General features: G+C 48.0%; 1 protein-coding gene across 2 annotated transcripts in view; it reads right to left on the bottom strand.

The window, feature by feature from the left end:
• traf3ip2a (TRAF3 interacting protein 2a) overlaps positions 1-18616 on the bottom strand; it is a 96969-nt gene that overhangs the window by 35322 nt on the left and 43031 nt on the right. For both annotated transcript variants that reach the window (XM_078212341.1, XM_078212342.1), the window contains 3 exons: positions 14921-15137; positions 4975-5177; positions 2859-2947 (listed from right to left, as the gene is read on the bottom strand). In XM_078212341.1, coding sequence (XP_078068467.1) covers positions 2859-2947; positions 4975-5177; positions 14921-15137 — 509 coding nt within the window. The remainder of the gene's footprint in view (positions 1-2858; positions 2948-4974; positions 5178-14920; positions 15138-18616) is intronic.

Here is an 18616-nt window from a genome sequence, read left to right as displayed (position 1 = left end):
GCAGGCAGCGACACCCATGTCCAATGAATGAATTTTTAAAAACTAAACCGTGTGAACATGGCAATGTGAACCTGTTGTGGGGATCCCCCAGGGGGTGTAAATGTGAGTACAGCCCCCTGGGGGAGAGGGACATGGCTAGGCAGTGCCCTGGCAATGTCCCTTGGCACAGGTTGGCACTGCCAGGTTGGCACCATGCCCCTACCAGCCAATCGTCTATTCATGTTAATACCATGAGCTTTTATTTTCTGCAACAACCTTTGATGTGACTGTTTATCAAATGCCTTCTGGAAATCCGAGTCCATCATGTCCACAGGCTCCTCATTATCCACAGCACCATAGAATCATAGAATCCCTACAGTGCAGAAGGAGGCCATTCGGTCCATCACGTCTGCACCAACCACAATCCCACCCAGGCCCTATCCCCACAACCCCATGCATTTACCCTAGTTATCCCCCTGATATTAAGGGGCAATTCACCGAGCCCACACATCTTTGGACTGAGGGAGGAAACCGGGGCACCCGAAGGAAACCCATGCAGACACGGGGAGAACATGCAGACTCCACGCAGACAATGACCCAAGCCGAGAATTGAACCCAGGTCCCTGGTGCTGTGAGGCAGCAGTGCTAACCACTGTGCCACCAAGCCGCCTCTGTTACTCCAACACTTGTTACTCCAACAAAGAACGTCCATAAATTGGTTAAACGTTGGGTCCCTTTCACAGAAACATGATGGGGCGAATTTTACCACCCGCCACGGGGATCGGAGCAGGCGAGGGGCGGACCATGGAAATTTTCCAGTTTTGGGGCGAGTGTGGCTGGAAAGTCCTGCCCGATAATTCTTCCTTGGTTTTTTCTAAATGCCCTTTAACATCCTTAATGATCAATTCTAACATCTTCCCCAGGGCAAACATCGAGTCTATAGTTTCTCATTTTCTGCCTCCCTCCCTTCTTGAATAGAATAGAAATGAATAAAGTTGAATATTTGCTACTGTCCAGTCTGATGGACCCTTTCCAGAATCTAGGGAAATTTTGAGAAATTAGCACCAACACATCTACTCCATTGGCCACCTCTTTTAAGACCCTAGGATAAAGTCCATCTGGGCCTGGAGACTAGTCAGCCTACCCTCTAGTTTGCTCAGTCCCACTTTTCTAGTGATTGGAATTTCACTCTCTCCCCTCCACCTCCTGACTTACAGCTATTACTGGAATGGTTTTTGTATTTTCTACAGTGAAGACAGAAGCAAAATTCATTTCATCTCTCATTTCTTCATTATTCTACTATAAATTCCCCATTCTCACTCTCTAGAGGACCGATGGCGGCACAGTGGCACAGTGATTAGCCGTGGTACTGGTGCTTCACAGCATCAGAGACCCGGGTTCAATTCCAGTCTCGGGTCACTGTCTGTGCGGAGTTTGCACATTCTCCCTGTGTCTGCATGGGTTTGCTCCGGGTGCTCCGGTTTCCTCCCACAGTCTGAAAGACGTGCTGGTTAGGTGAATTAGCCGTGCTAAATTCTCCCTCAGTGTACCTGAACAGACGCCGGAGTGTGGCGGCTAAGGAATTTTCACAGTAACTTCACTGCAGTGTTAATGTAAGCCTACTTGTGACTAATAAACTTTAGAAACACTCACTTTCCTTTTTTCCTTTTTAAATACTTGTAAAAACTCTTGCCATGCATTGACATTCCTAGCGAGCTTCCTCTCTCACTCTAATTTAGAACATAAGAACTAGGAGCAGGAGTAGGCCATTTTGCCCCTCAAGCCTGCTAAGTCATTCAATAAGATCATGGCTGATCTTTTCGTGGATTCAGCTCCACTTACCCGCCCGCTCATCATAATCCTTAATTCCTTTACTGTTCAAAAACCTATCTATCTTTGCCTTAAAAACATTCAACAAGGTAGCCTCAACTGCTTCACTGGGCAGGGAATTCCACAGATTCACAACCCTTTGTGTGAAGAAGTTCCTCCTCAACTCAGTCCTAAATCTGTTCCCTTTTATTTTGAGGCCATGCCCCCTAGTTCTAGTTTCACCCGCCAGTGGAAACAACTTCCCTGCTTCTATCTCTAGACCACAGCAATGTGGTTGACTCTTAACTGCCCATTTAAATGGCCGAGTGGGACATTTGGTTCAAGGGGCAATTAGGGATGCTGGCCTTGACAGCAATACCCATGTCCCATATAAGAATAAAACAAAGATGTATCCTAATCTCATCCATTTGAACATATGAAATAGGAGCAAAAGTAGGCCATTCGGCCCCTCTGCCATTCCATAAGATCATAGCTGATCCATTTGTGTTTCGAGTCCCACATTCCCATCTACCCCATAAGACCATAAGGTATAGGAGCAGAATTAGGCCATTCCGCCCTTCGAACCTACTCCATTCATCATGGCTGGTCATCCAACTCCATAAGAGCATAAGGCTATAAGGTACAGGAGCAGAATTAGACCATTCAGCCCATCGAGTCTGATCTGCCATTCAATCATGGCTGATATGATTCTCATCCCCATTCTCCTGCCTTCTCCCCGTAACCCTTGATCCACTGATTGATCAAGAATCTCCAATAACCTTTGACGAGATTCAGAGAGAGGTGTTGTTGAGAGGGAATGAAACAGCCTGCCTAATTCTGCTCTCTGGTTGGTTCCAGACAGTGCTGCTCTAAGAAACTACCTCACAAGCATTCTAGGAACTCTTCATCCAGGCTATTGCTGCCAATCTCATTTTTCCAGTTTGTATGCAGTTTAAAATGTATTTTTGTGACACTCCTCAGATAAAATGACAAAATGCTGTGGGTCATAATTATCTCCTGGACTGCTGAGGGTACATGTAGAGTGTGATTGGACGGAGAATGTTACTTACTGCTGTCTCAAAACCATTAATGCGCAGGAAGTTCACAAAAGTACGAATTTCATTGGCTGCATCCACAGAATAGGTGACGAATACTTTGCCTAATAAAAGAAAAGCATCAAGTTAAACCACTCAACCCTTTCTGGCAAAGCCATTCAAAACCAAGCTGATGTGATTTTCATTGGAATCATAGAATCCTACCGTGCAGAAGGAGGCCATCGAGTCTGCACCGACCACAATTCCACCCAGGCCCTATCCCCATAACCCCATGCAATTACCCTAGCTAGTCCTCCTGACACTAAGGAGCAATTTAGCACGGCCAATCTTTTTTAGGTGGAAACTGGGAGTACCTGGAGGAAACGCACACAGACACGGGGAGAACGTGCAAACTCCACACAAACAGTGACCCAAGCCAGGAATTGAACCCAGGTCCCTCATGCTATGAGGCAGCAGTGCTAACCACCGTACCACCCCTGATAGTGCCATAATGATAGGAATCTTCTGAGTGTTTCAGTGACAAGCTCTGATCCTGTACATAAGTAAAGAGAAAGAACTTGTGTTTGGACACCTGAATCTGCACAAGAATCGGTGGCCATCTAGGAAGTGCAGTCTTTGTAATGGAGGGAAACACAACTGCCCATTTGTGCACATCAAGATTCCATAAGCAGTAGTAAGTGAATGGATAATGGGGCCAAATATTACTGGGTATTGGGCAGCGAGAGTGTGATGTATATTCGGTGGCATGGTGGCACAGTAGTTAGCACTGCTGCCTCACAGCGCCAGGGACCCAGGTTCAATTCCCGGCTTGGGTCACCGTCTGTGCGGAATTTGCACATTCTCCCCGTGTCTGCGTGGGTTTCTTCCGGGTGCTCCGGTTTTCTCCCAAAGTCTGAAAGACATGCTGGTTAGGAGCATTGGCCATGCTAAATTCTCCCTCAGTGTACACGAACAGGCGCCAGAGTGTGGCGACTCAGGGATTTTCACAGTAATTTCATTGCAGTGTTAATGTCAACCTACTTGTGACTAATAAATAAACTTTATTCTTTACTTTTTTCTGTCTGGCCGGTGTCGTCACCTTAGGGCTCTGAGTCATTTACTGGTTGGGCCTCATTGGGGAAGTTGGTGGTAGAGTGGTGTTGTTGCTAGACTTGTACTCCAGAGACCCAGCGTAAGCCTCCAGAGTTCGAATCCCACCATGGCAGATGGTGAAATTTGAATTCAGTAAATAAAAAATCTGGAAATTTTGTCGATGAAATCGTTGTCGATTGTTGGAAAAACCCATTTGGTTCCTTCCTTTAGAGAAGGAAATCTGCTATTCAAATTTTGCCCAACAAATTTGATTGAATTCTTTGAGCAGGTGACCAGGTGTGTAGATGAGGGTAGTGCAGTCGAGGTGTACAAGGTTATGAGAGACATGGACAGAGTGGATAAGGAGCAGCTGTTCCCCTTAGTTGAAGGGTCAGTCACAAGGGGACACAGGTTCAAGGTGAGGGGCAGGAGGTTCAGGAGGGACGTGAGGAATAACCTTTTTACCCAGAGGGTGGAGACGGTCTGGAATGTGCTGCCTGGGAGGGTGGTGGAGGCGGGTTGCCTCACATCCTTTAAAAAGTACCTGGATGAGTACTTGACACATCATAACATTCAGGGCCATGGGCCAAGTGCTGGCAGGTGGGATTAGGTGGGAGTTCAGGTGTTTCTAATGAGTTGGTGTGGACCCGATAGGCCTCTTCTGCGCTGGATGATTCTATGAGTCATACCTGGTCTGGCCTACATGTGACTCCAGAGCCACATCAATGTGGTTGACTTTTAAATGACTCAAACTCAGTTGAAGGGTAATTAGGGATGAACAATAAACTTTGGCCCAGTCAGCAAGGCCCATAATCCCATGAGTGAATATTTTAATAATTTCAATGTATGCAGCAATACGACCAAGAGTGGCCCTTTCAGGGAAAGGACAAATGATTTAGGTAAATTTCCAAGCTGGGACACATTAAGATGGAGTCCCAACAGGACAGGAGCTCCCTCTGACTTTAGGCAGTTCCCCTGCAGCTTCTACTTGGTTTTGTTAAGGACCCCAAACCAGTGTTTTCCATCGATAAGAATAGAATGAAGAAGGCACGGTACTTACGTAAGGCATCTGGCAGATTGACTGCTCGCAGTGTACCGTGTCCATCAGTGTTGCTGGCAGGAATGCCCCGGGTATTATAGGGCAGGGGATAAGCACAGGAAATGCGACTTCTCTCGTGCGGAGGAAGCCCTTCACGCTGAAGGACATTTTCAGCAATAAGACCTGCTGCCTCTCGGCTCAGCCCTCTCACATTTGGACTCTTCCTAAAAGAAAGAACATAACTTTATCAATAAGAGAGATGGTGGCGCAGTGGTATTGTCAATGGACTAATAATACAGAGACCCAGGCTCTGGGGACGTGGGTTCAAATCTCACCCATGGTCGCTGGTGGAATTTAAGTTCAATTAATAAATCTGGAATTCAAAGCTAGTCTCAGGATTGGTGGCCATGAAACCATTGCTAATTGTTGTTAAAAACTCTTGGGTTCTTTAATGCTGCCATCCTTACCCGGTCTGGCCTACATGTATCCTGGGGATTACCACTGACCAGAAACTGAACTACAAAGAGTTGTGAACGTAGCCCAGTCCATCACGCAAATCAACCTCCCATCCACTGACTCTGCCTACACTTCCCGCTGCCTCGGAAAAGCAGCCAGCATAAACAAGGACCCCACGCACCCCGGACATTCTCTCTTCCACCTTCTCCCGTGGGAAAAAGATACAAAAGTCTGCATTCATGTACCAACCGACTCAAGAGCAGCTTCTTCCCTGCTGCCATCAGACTTTTGAATGGACTCACCTTACATTAAGTTGATCTTTCTCTATACCCTAGCTATGACTGTAACACTACAATCTGCACCCTCTCCTTTCCTTCTCCCCTATGTATTCTATGAACAGTATGCTTTGTTGTACAGTGCGCAAGAAACAATACTTTTCAATATATCCCAATAATAAATCAAATCAAAATCAAATGTGACTCCAGACCCACAGAAAATGTGGTTGGTTCTTAACTGCCCTGTGAAATGGCCGAGTGAGACACTCTGTTCAAAGGGTAATTAGGGAAGGGCAATGAATGCTGGCCTTGACAGCGACACATATGTCCCATGCAAGAATAAAACGGAGATATCCTAATCTCATCCTTTTGAACATAGGAGCAGGAGTAGGCCATTCGGCCCCTCGAGCCTACTCCGCCATTCCATAAGATCATGGCCAATTTGTTTGTGCGTGGAGTTGCATCTTCCGGATAAACGGGATTGCGGGTGAGGTGTGGTTGAGGGGGTGAAACAGCCTGCACAATTCTGTCACAACAAAGTTCATTTGAAGCAGGTCAAATTATAAATGATCAGAAGAACATTCAACTCCAATCTCCATATTAAAATATACCGAATGCCTGGAACCGGCTGTCGACAGCAGACGTTCTGTGAACCACACAAGACAAAGGGCAGGATTTAATGAAGAAAAGTTCTAACTGCTGAATGAACGAGAAAATGGGAGAGTTTCAGGCTTGTTTCTTGGGCGAGTTAGGAAGAGCAATCTTCTGCCACTTAATCAAAAAAAAAAGTCCAGGATGCAATTCTCGCCAGTAGGTGGCTGGGGAGAGCCAAATCTCTCCCGTGAAGCTGGCTGCTGCGCTCCAGGGGCGTCACTGCACAAGCACCCCAATCTCCCAGTACTGGGAGATCTCCTGTCACCCCCCCCCCCTCCCCCGCCCCAACCCCCCACCAGACATCGGGACCTACCGCCGATCACCCCCTGTGCCAGTCTCTCGCCACCAACCCCCTCTGCAGAGTTCCGCCATCCTTCTCCCCCCCCCTCCCACGGAGCTCTACCCCCTCACCGTCCCCATCTTTGTTCCACCCCCTTCTTAGGCCCCATCTCCTTGGCACTGCCCCTGGTGCTGCCAGGGTGCCAGGAGAGCAGTGCCAGGGTACCAGGTGGGCAGTGCCAGGGTGCCAGGTGGGCAGTGCCCCATGGGCACTACACAGCCATGCCTCTGACCACCCAGGGGCTTCAACAGCCTCTGGTTCCACTGGCGAGGCCACCACGTCTGGTTCCCGTATAGTGGGGACCATATGCGATCTTCTCCGGTGAGGACCTCATCCGGTGAGGGGGGTAAGTATAAATGAGCCCAGACAGCAGCGTCCAGGATTCTCAAATTACATTTAAATGTCACGAATATTGAAATCGGCTTTGTGCTGGTAAGATCGTGAGAGGCGAGAAAACGTGCGCAATCCCGAGTTTTCACCACTCGCTCTTTCTTACCGGCCTGCCTCATTGATTGACCATTATAAGATGATCAGAGGATTAGATAGGGTGGATAGTGAGAGCCTTTTTCCTCGGATGGTGTTGGCTAGCACGGGGGGGACATAGCTTTAAATTGAGGGGTGAGAGATATAGGACAGATGTTAGAGGTAGGTTCTTTACTCAGAGTAGTAAGGGCGTGGAATGCCCTGCCTGCAGCAGTAGTGGACTCGCCAACATTAAGGGCATTTAAATGGTCATTGGATAAACATATGGATGATATTGGAATAGTGTAAGTTAGATGGGCTTCAGATTGGTTCCACTGGTCGGCGCAACATCGAGGGCCGAAGGGCCTGTACTGCGCTGTAATGTTCTATGTTGGCCGGTGGGATGAGCCGGTAAAATGGCGGCCAAAGGCTCTATACACTAAGGGAGGTGTCAGCCTGATATTTATTTGATTTGATTTATTGTCACATGTATTAGTACACAGTGAAAAGTATTGTTTCTTGCGCACTATACAGACAAAGCATACCGTTCATAGAGAAGGAAACGAGAGGGTGCAGAATGTAGTGTTACAGTCATAGCTAGGGTGCAGAAAAAGATCAACTTAATGCAAGGTAAGTCCATTCAAAAGACTGACGGCAGCAGGGAAGAAGATGTTCTTGAGTCGGTTGGTACGTGACCTCAGACGTTTGTATCTTTTTCCTGACGGAAGAAGGTGGAAGAGGGAATGTCCGGGTTGTGTGGGGTCCTTAATTATGCTGGCTGCTTTGCCGAGGCAGCGGGAAGTGTAGACAGAGTCAATGGATGGGAGACTGGTTTGCATGATGGATTGGGCTACATTCACGACATTTTGCAGTTCTTTGCAGTCTTGGGCAGAGCAGGAGCCACACCAAGCTGTGATACAACCAGAAAGAATGCTTTCTATGGTGCATCTGTAAAAGTTGGAGAGAGTCGTAGCTGACATGCCAAATTTCCTTAGTTTTCTGAGAAAGTAGAGGCGTTGGTGGGCTTTCTTAACTATAGTGTCAGCATGGGGGGGACCAGGACAGGGTCGGTTTATGTACAGGTCCCTTTGGCAACCCCATCTCAGGAAGTTCTTTCCTGTTTGATGTGATGCAGAGAGATATCGGTGTGACTGCACAGTCTGAATGAAGCCACGTTGCAGAATGGTAACAGCATGTTGCAACAATCCTGCAGTTACCTTGGGAAGATTAGAGGTAACAGAGCCATCTCGGAAAGCTACAGGAGCTTCCTGCCTTCCGGCCCGTCTGGGGGAGATTGCCAATCTATTTTCCACTGGCTTGTTTTGGGACGTATTTGGTGCTGTGATGCTGGGAGCATTAGGAACTGGGTTGTGACTGCTCAGAATCATAATCAAAGCTTCTTCCACTCAAAAAACCCTTCCAAACACCAGGTAGAGCATGGCTGAACCTATGCATCCCCCACCCTCTCCCCCACAAACTGTGGCCTGTGGCTGACAGGATCAGACCATTACCGGCACTTGTGGTATTTACAGCCTCAGAGGCACTTTGAGCATGGAGGTGGGCCGGGATTCTCCCCAAAAAATTCTAAGTCCCCAATTCAGGTGTAAATGGAAGTAACTCCCGTCGATTTGTTTAGCAGGATTTTCAGATTGAATCTCCCACACTTTGTGAATCTCAGAGCTCCCTAGCGGGTTTCCCTCTGAAAACCGGTGGGATTTCCTGCCCGAGAGGCCGGCAGCTGGGCGCTGAGTGGGCCACTGCGCATGTGCCGACCTGTCAGCACCGAGACCGCCGCATGCACAGTGGCCCCGCGCTGCTGGCCTCGATCGCTGGCCAGCCCCACGACCCCACATCGCTGCTCCTCCAACTCCCTCACCCCCCCGAAGCTCGGCAGTACCAAGGTGGCGGGGTCTGAGAGGGCAGGGTCTAAGGGGAGGGGGATAGGGCCTGGATGGAGGCCAGCAATGGCGGGCGGGGGGGGGGGGTGATATCCTGGGGGGTGGAGATGGCTGACAGATCTCTCTGTGCTATTGCATAGAATAGAGAGATCAGCGCATTCGCAATTGTGCCCTTTACTGTGAGCTGCCAGCTTTCCGGCGAGCTTGGGCCCTGCCCCCTCCCCCTTCAATGCAAGGAGCGTAGCAGGTAAGACAGACGAACTTAGGGCCTTAATGCTCACGAGGAATTTGGATGTGGTTGCGGTGACAGAGACTTGGTTGAAAGAGGGACAGGACTGGCAGCTGAATATTCCGGGGTACAAGTGTTTTAGGCGAGACAGAGGAGGGGCCAAAAGAGGTGGGGGAGTAGCAGTATTAGTTGGAGAGCATATTACAGCGGTGCAGAGGGAGGACAATTCAGAGGGGTCGTGTAACGAGTCACTCTGGGTGGAGCTTAGAAACAGGAAGGGCGCAGTCACTATGTTGGGGGTATACTACAGGCCCCCCAACAGCCCAAGGGAAGTGGAAGAACGGATATGTCAGGAGATACTGGATAGGTGCAGGAAAAATAGGGTTGTTGTAGTGGGAGACTTCAATTTCCCTGGTATAGACTGGAAATCGCTGAGAGCTGGGACTCTGAATGGGGAGGAATTTGTAAAATGCGTACAGGAGGGTTCTTTGGAACAATATGTAGATAGCCCGACTAGAGAGGGGGTTATACTGGACCTAGTACTGGGGAATGAGCCCGGTCAGGTCTTCAAAGTTTCGGTAGGGGAACATGTGGCAAATAGTGACCACAATTCTGTTAGCTTTAGGATCGTGATGGAAAAGGATGAGTGGTGTCCCAAGGGTAAGGTGTTGGATTGGGGGAAGGCTAACTTTAGTGGGATTAGGCAGAAATTGGCAGCTCTTGATTGGGAGAGGCTGTTTGAGGGTAAATCCACATCTGGCATGTGGGAGTCTTTTAAGGAACAGTTGTTAGGGCTACAGGATAGGCATGTGCCTGTAAAAAAGAAGGATAGGAAGGGTAGGATTCGAGAACCGTGGATAACCAGGGAAATTGAGGGACTGGTCAAAAAGAAAAGAGAGGCGTATGTTAGGTCCAGGCAGCTAAAAACGGAGGGAGCTCTGGAGGAGTACAAAGAAAGTAGGAAAGAACTCAAACGGGGAATTAGAAGGGCAAAAAGGGGTCACAAAATGTCCTTGGCAGACAGGATTAAGGAGAATCCCAAGGCATTTTATTCATACCTTAGGAACAAAAGGGTTGTCAGGGAAAAAATCGGACCTCTCAGGGACAAAAGTGGGGAATTATGCTTGGAGCCCAAAGAAGTAGAGGAGATCCTAAATGAATACTTTGCGTCGGTATTCACAAAGGAGAGGGATGTGTTGACTGGGACTGTCTCGGAGGGGAGTGTTGAACCGTTGGAGAAAATCTCCATTACAAGGGAGGAAGTGTTAGGTTTGTTAGAGAATATAAAGACTGACAAATCCCCAGGGCCTGATGGAATCTATCCAAGGCTGCTCAGGGAGACGAGAGATGAAATCGCTGGGCCTCTGACGCAAATCTTTGTCTCGTCGCTAGACACAGGTGAGGTCCCAGAGGATTGGAGGATAGCTAATGTGGTCCTGTTATTTTAGAAGGGTAGGAAGGATAACCCGGGTAATTATCGGCCGGTGAGCTTGACGTCCGTGGTGGGGAAGTTGTTGGAGAAGATTCTTAGAGATAGGATGTATGCGCATTTAGAAAGGAATAAACTCATTAACGATAGTCAGCATGGTTTTGTGAGAGGGAGGTCATGCCTCACTAACCTGGTGGAGTTTTTTGAAGAAGTGACCAGAATGGTTAACGAGGGAAGGGCCGTGGATGTCGTCTATATGGACTTTAGTAAAGCGTTTGACAAAGTCTCTCATGGTAGGCTGGTGAAAAAGGTTGGATCTCATGGGATAAAGGGGGAGATGGCTAGATGGGTGGAGAACTGGCTTGGTCACAGAAGACAGAGGGTGGTAGTGGAAGGGTCTTTTTCCGGCTGGAGGCCTGTGACTAGTGGTGTTCCGCAGGGCTCTGTATTGGGACCTCTGCTGTTTGTGATTTATATAAACGATCTGGAAGAAGGTGTAACTGGGGTGATCAGTAAGTTTGCGGACGACACAAAATTGGCAGGACTTGCAGATAGTGAGGAGCATTGTCAGAAGCTCCAGAAGGATATAGATAGGCTGGAAATTTGGGCAAAGAAATGGCAGATGGAGTTCAATCCTGATAAATGCGAAGTGATGCATTTTGGTAGAAATAATGTAGGGAGGAGCTATACGATAAATGGCAGAACCATAAAGGGTGTAGATACGCAGAGGGACCTGGGTGTGCAAGTCCACAGATCATTGAAGGTGACGTCACAGATGGAGAAGGTGGTGAAGAAGGCATATGGCATGCTTGCCTTTATAGGACGGGGTATAGAATATAAAAGTTGGGGTCTGATGTTGCAGATGTATAGAACGTTGGTTTGGCCGCATTTGGAATACTGCGCCCAGTTCTGGTCGCCACACTACCAGAAGGACGTGGAGGCTTTGGAGAGAGTACAGAGAAGGTTTACCAGGATGTTGCCTGGTTTGGAGGGGCTTAGTTATGAGGAGAGATTGGGTAAACTGGGGTTGTTCTCCCTGGAAAGACGGAGGATGAGGGGAGACTTAATAGAGGTGTATAAAATTATGAAAGGCATAGATAGGGTGAACGGTGGGAAGCTTTTCCCCGGGTCGGTGGTAACGTTCACGAGGGGTCATAGGTTCAAGGTGAAGGGGGGAGGTTTAACACAGATACCAGAAGGACATATTTTACACAGAGGGTGGTGGGGGCCTGGAATGCGCTGCCAGGCAAGGTGGTGGAGGCGGACACACTGGGAACGTTTAAGACTTATCTAGACAGCCATATGAACGGAGTGGGAATGGAGGGATACAAAAGAATGGTCTAGTTTGGACCAGGGAGCGGCATGGGCTTGGAGGGCCGAAGGGCCTGTTCCTGTGCTATATTGTTCTTTGTTCTTACTGGTGGGAAACAGATCTTGCTTCATTTTGTGCTCAGAGTGGCATAAGATTGGATTTGTGGCCTCGCTGGAAAAAACAGATCTGAAACACTCCCCGTTATCATGCCCATTCGGGACTTGGAACTTTTTGGCAGGATCACTCTCATAGAATCAATTTGGGTGGATTAAGACATAGCAAAGATAAGAGGTCACCTGTGAGAATAGTTAATAGTCCCCTAATAGTGGCTACACTGTATAAGAGAGAGTATACAGGAATAAATAATGGGGGCTTGTTGGTAAAGTACATTAAGAAAGAGGATGTGTTGGATATTCTGAGTAGCATCAAGATAGATAAGTCGCTGGGGCCGGATGGGATGTACCCCAGGTTACTGTGGGAGGCGAGGGAAGAGATTGCAGAGCCTCTGGCGATGATCTTTGTGTCATCGATGGAGACGGGAGAGGTTCCGGAGGATTGGAGGATTGCGGATGTGGTTCCTATATTCAAGAAAGGGAATAGGGATAGCCCAGGAAATTACCGACCGGTGAGTCTAACCTCAGTGGTTGGTAAGTTGATGGAGAAGATCCTGAGGGACAGGATTTATGAACATTTAGAGAAGTTTAGTATGCTCAAAAGTAGTCAGCACGGCTTTGTCAAAGGCAAATCGTGCTTTACAAGCCCGGAGGAGTACTTTGAAAATGTGACTAAACACATTGATGTAGGAAAAGCGGTAGATGTGGTTTACATGGATTTCAGCAAGGCGTTCGATAAGATCCCCCATGCAAGACTTCTCGAGAAAGTGAGAGGGCATGGGATCCAAGGGGCTGTTGCCTTGTGGATCCAGAACTGGCTTGCCTGCAGATGGCAGAGAGTGGTTGTAGATGGGTCTTTTTCTGAATGGAGGTCGGTCACCAGTGGAGTGCCCCAGGGATCTGTTCTGGGACCCTTACTGTTTGTCATTTTCATAAATGACCTGGATGAGGAAGTGGAGGGATGGGTTGGTAAGTTTGCCGACGACACAAAGGTTGGTGGTGTTGTGGATAGTTTGGAGGGATGTCAGAAGCTGCAGCATGACATAGATAGGATGCAAGACTGGGCGGAGAAGTGGCAGATGGACTTCAACCCAGATAAATGCGTTGTGGTCCATTTTGGCAGGTCAAATGGGATGAAGGAGTATAATATCAAGGGTAAGACTCTTAACAGTGTAGAGGATCAGAAGGACCTTGGGGTCTGGGTCCATAGGACTCTAAAATCAGCCTCGCAGGTAGAGGTGGTGGTTAAGAAGGCGCATGGTGTGCTGGCCTTTATCAATCGAGGGATTGAGTTTAGGAGTCGGGAGATAATGATGCAGCTTTATAAGACCCTCGTCAGACCCCTCTTGGAGTACTGTGCTCAGTTCTGGTCGCCTCATTACAGGAGGGATGTGGAAATGATTGAAAGGGTGCAGAGAAGATTTACAAGGATGTTGCCTGGATTGGTTGGCATGCCTTATGAGGATACGTTGAGGGAGCTCGGTCTTTTCTCCTTGGAGAGACGAAGGATGGGAGATGACCTGATAGAGGTGTACAAGATGTTGAGAGGTATAGATCGGGTGGATTCTCGGAGGCTTTTTCCCAGGGCTGAAATGGCTGCTACGAGAGGACACAGGTTTAAGGTGCTGGGGGGTAGGTACAGAGGAGATGTCAGGGGTAAGTTTTTCACTCAGAGGGTGGTGGGTGAGTGGAATCGGCTGCCGTCAGTGGTGGTGGAGGCAAACCCGATAGGGTCTTTTAAGAGACTTCTGGATGAGTACATGGAACTTAATAGGATTGAGGGTTATAGGTAAGCCTATATATAAGCCTAGGTAGGTAGGGACATGACCGGTGCAACTTGTGGGCCGAAGGGCCTGTTTGTGCTGTATTTTTTCTATGTTCTACTGCAATAATCATGGGTAATTTTAACCTGCACATAGATTGGACAAATCAGAATGGCAAAGGTAGCCTGGGAGATGAGTTCATAGAGTGTATTTGGGACAATTTCTTTGAGTTCTACATTCTACTGCCCAACAGGCGGCAGGCTATTTGGCAGCTGGTAATGTGCAATGAGACAGGATCAATTAAAGACCTCAAAGTTAGGGAGCCTTGAGGCAACAGTGATCATAACATGACTGAATTTCACATTCTGTTTGAGGGTAAGAAGTCTGGATCTAAGACGAGTGTTTTCCACTCAAATAAAGTCAATTAAAGACAGAGTTGGCCGACGTTAAATATACCAAAGATGTCCAGTTGGCACATGTGAGACTAGCAGAGGAAGAATGGAGTAAATGTGAGTGGCAGGAAGAAGCATGTGTGCATACACACCCCCATACACACCCCCATACACACACCTCAATATTTGCATATACATCTTAAAAATATATCCTTTCATAGGATATGGGCATCACTGGGAAGACCAGCGTCTGTTGCCCATCCCTAGTTGCCCTTGAACTGGGGGCAGTTGAGAGTCAACCACATTGCTGTGGCTCTGGAGTCACATGTAGGCCAGACCAGATAAGGACGGCAGATTTCCTTCCCTAAAGGACGTCAGTGAACCAGATGGGTTTCTATAACAATCGTTGCCATGGTCACCATTACCGAGATTAGCTTTACATTCCAGATTTATGAATGGAATTCTAACAGCTGCCGTGGCGGGATTCGAACCAATGTCTCCCAAAGCATTAGACCGGGCCTCTGGATCACTAGTGCAACGGCATTAACACCGTTGCCTCATACAGATATTTATAGGAAAGAGAGCAACTAGAGAAACACAAAGAGAGGAAACACACAGGTAAAGGGATAAGAAACTGTACTCACTCATACATCTGTACTCGGGATGGAGCTTGGATATAATTGCTTTGCGTTCCTCCGCTGTAAGGATATCTTGTGAAGTACAGAGGAGGAGAGTTAACCATTCCAGATGGCAGAGCGGGTGGCACCTCTTGGTTGTATCTCACAGATATAGGAAAAGGACTATAGCGATATGCGTTGCACTGTTTACACGTGCAGGCTGGAGCAGGGTAGCTCACATCATCTGTAGCAGAAACATACAAAAACAATTGGAGGTTTACTGAACTGATAACCGTGTTGGATTAACCAGTCAAAATGAATCACCTGCAATCAGTTTATTTTTCATTGTTACTCCTCAGTTCTGCCCGCTAATGATTCCTCCCTTTTCACCTCTCCTGTGCTGACTCTCGCTGCGTTGTGCCCTCGGGTTTCACAGCTAGCTTCCCGAACGGCTCACTGTTCCTTTGCAAACCCAGCAAAGTGCAGCCAGTTATACAGCATTGTCACACATCACAGCCCAAGGACAATAATCTCCACACTCGCCTGCTTTCCATCAGCGGTGAACAGGAGTCAAAACACTAGCTGAAGTTTCCTTTTAAAAGTTTATTTTTTTAATCACAAGTATGCTGACATTAACACTGCAATGAAGTTACTGTGAAAATCCCCTAGTCGCCACACTCTGGCGCCTGTTTGGGTCAATGCACCCAACCAGCACGTCTTTCGGACTGTGGGAGGAAACCGGAGCACCCGGAGGAAACACACGCAGACACGAGGGAGAACGTGCAGACTCCACACAGACAGTCACCCAAGCTAGGAATCGAACCTGGGTCCCTGGCGCTGTGAGACAGCAGTGCTAACCACTGTGCCACCGTGCTGCCCTCTTCCCTGGATGAGGGGGAATTTTCCCGTTCGTCTGCCATGGGAATCGTAGCGGGCGAGAGGCAGATCATGCAAAGGTCCCTTGAGCTTGGGTGGGATTTTCCGGTTTTGGGCTGAGTGTGGCTGGAAAATCCCGCCTATAGAGTTTTACAGCAAAGAAAGCCCATCGTGTCTGTGCCGGCCATCAGGCACCGATCTATTCTAATCCCATTTTCCAGCACTTGGCCCGTAGCCTTGAATACTTTGGTGTTTCAACTGCTCACCTAAATTCTTCTTAAATGCTGTGTGGGTTCAAACCTCCATCACCCTTTCAGGCAGTGAATTCCAGATTCCCACCGCCCTCTGGGTGAAAATGTTTTTCCTCAAATCCCCTCCAAATCTCCTGCTCCTTACCTTAAATCTATTCCCCCTGGTTATTGACCCCTCTACTAGGGGGAAAGGTTTCTTCCTCTCTACCCTATCCATATCCCTCATAATTCTGTACACCTCAATCAGGTCCCCCCGCAGCCTTCTCTGCTCTAAGGCGAACAACTCCAGCCTAACCAGCCTCTCTCAAAGAACAAACAAAGAACAAAGAAAATTACAGCACAGGAACAGGCCCTGCGGAACCTCCAAGCCTGCACCGACCATGCTGCCCGACTTAACTAAAAACCCCTATCCTTCCGGGGACCATATCCCTCTATTCCCATCCTATTCATGTACTTGTCAAGACGCCCCTTAAAAGTCACTACCGTATCCGCTTCCACTACCTCCCCCGGCAACGGGTTCCATGCACCCACTACTCTCTGTGTAAAAAATCTGCCTCGTACATCTCCTTCAAACCTTGCCCCTCGCACCTTAAACCTATGCCCCCTAGTAATTGACTCTTCCACCCTGGGAAAAAGCTTCCGACTATCCACTCTGTCCATGCCTCTCATAATCTTGTAGACTTCTATCAGGTCTCCCCTCAACCCCCGTCATTCCAGTGAGAAGAAACCAAGTTTCTCCAACCTCTCCTCATAGCTAATGCCCTCCATACCAGGCAACATCCTGGTAAATCTTTTCTGTACCCACTCCAAAGCCTCCACATCCTTCTGGTAGTGTGGCGACCAGAATTGAACACTATATTCCAAGTCTGGCCTAACTAAGGTTCTATAAACCTGCAACATGACTTGCCAATTTTTAAACTCAATACCCCGGCCGATGAAGGCAAGCATGCCGTATGCCTTCTTGACTACCTTCTCCACCTGCATTGCCACTTTCAGTGACCTGTGTACCTGTACACCCAGATCCCTTTGCCTACCAATACTCTGAAGGGTTCTTCCATATACTGTTTATTTCCTATCTGTGTTAGACCTTCCAAAATGCATTACCTCACATTTGTCCGGATTAAACTTGATCTGCCATCTTTCCACCCAAGTCTCCAACTGATCTATATCCTGCTGTATCCTCTGACGGTCCTCATCGCTATCCACAAATCCAACAACCTTTGTGTCGTCCGCAAACTTACTAATCAATCCAGTTACATTGTCCTCCAAATCATTTATATATATTACAAACAGCAAAGGTCCAAGCACTGATCCCTGAGGAACACCACTTGTTAAAGCCCTCCATTCAGAAACGCACCCTTCCACTGCTACCCTCTGTCTTCTTTGACTGAGCCAGCTCACCTCTGATCCCATGCGACTTCACCTTCTGCACCAGTCTGCCATGAGGGACCTTGTCAAAGGCCTTACTGAAGTCCATGTAGACAACATCCATTGCCCTACCCTCATCAATCATCTTTGTCACTTCCTCGAAAAACTCGATCATGTTCGTGAGACATGACCTCCCCTTCACAAAACCATGCTGCCTCTCACTAATACGTCCACTTATTTCCAAGTGGGAATAAATCCTGTCTCAAAGAATCCTCTCCAATAATTTCCCTACCACTGATGTAGGGCTCACCGGCCTGTAATTACCTGGATTATTCTTGCTACCTCTTAAACAAAGGAACCACATTGGCTATTCTCCAATCCTCTGGGACCTCCCCTGTAGCCAGTGAGGATACAAAGATTTCTCTCAAGGCCCCAGCAATTTTCTTCCTTGCCTCTCTCAGTATTCTGGGGTATATCACAGTATATCTCCATAGCGGAAATGCTCCAGCTCTGGCAACATCCTGGCAAATCTCCTCTGCACCCCCTCTAGTGCAATCACCTCCTTCCCTTAGTGTGGCGGCCAGAACTGCACACAGTACCCCAGCTGTGGACAATCGCAGTATTCCCATCGGTAAAACAAGCTATCTGAATCTTAGCAGAACAAGAGGGGAAAGTTCGGGGCATCAGTGGATTTAGTCGTATTCCCAACCGGAGCAGTTTAAAATGACTGTCCTTTGTCTTTTGACAAGGTGTCCATCCAGCCTCTGTCTGTAACAATGGTTTAGAGTGTGGTCGGGAATCTGGGTGGCACGATGGCACAGTGGTTAGCACTGCTGCCTTGCTGTTGGGCAAGTTAATGGGGCTAAAGGTAGACAAGTCTCCTGGTCCTGATGGAATGCATCCCAGGGTACTAAAAGAGATGGCGGCGGAAATAGCAAATGCACTAGTGGTAATTTACCAAAATTCGCTGGACTCTGGGGTGGTTCCCGCAGATTGGAAAACAGCAAATGTGACGCCACTGTTTAAAAAAGGAGGTAGACAAAAGGCGGGTAACTATAGGCCGGTTAGCTTAACTTCTGTAGTAGGGAAAATGCTTGAATCTATCATCAAGGAAGAAATAGCGAGACATCTGGATATAAATTGTCCCATTGGTAAGACGCAGCATGGGTTCATGAAGGGCAGGTCAGGTTTGACTAATTTGGTGGAATTCTTTGAGAACATTATATGT

Source organism: Mustelus asterias, chromosome 5 (genome assembly GCF_964213995.1).
Source record: "Mustelus asterias chromosome 5, sMusAst1.hap1.1, whole genome shotgun sequence".
Lineage (NCBI taxonomy): Eukaryota > Metazoa > Chordata > Chondrichthyes > Carcharhiniformes > Triakidae > Mustelus > Mustelus asterias.
This window is presented reverse-complemented; position numbering and strand designations above follow the sequence as displayed.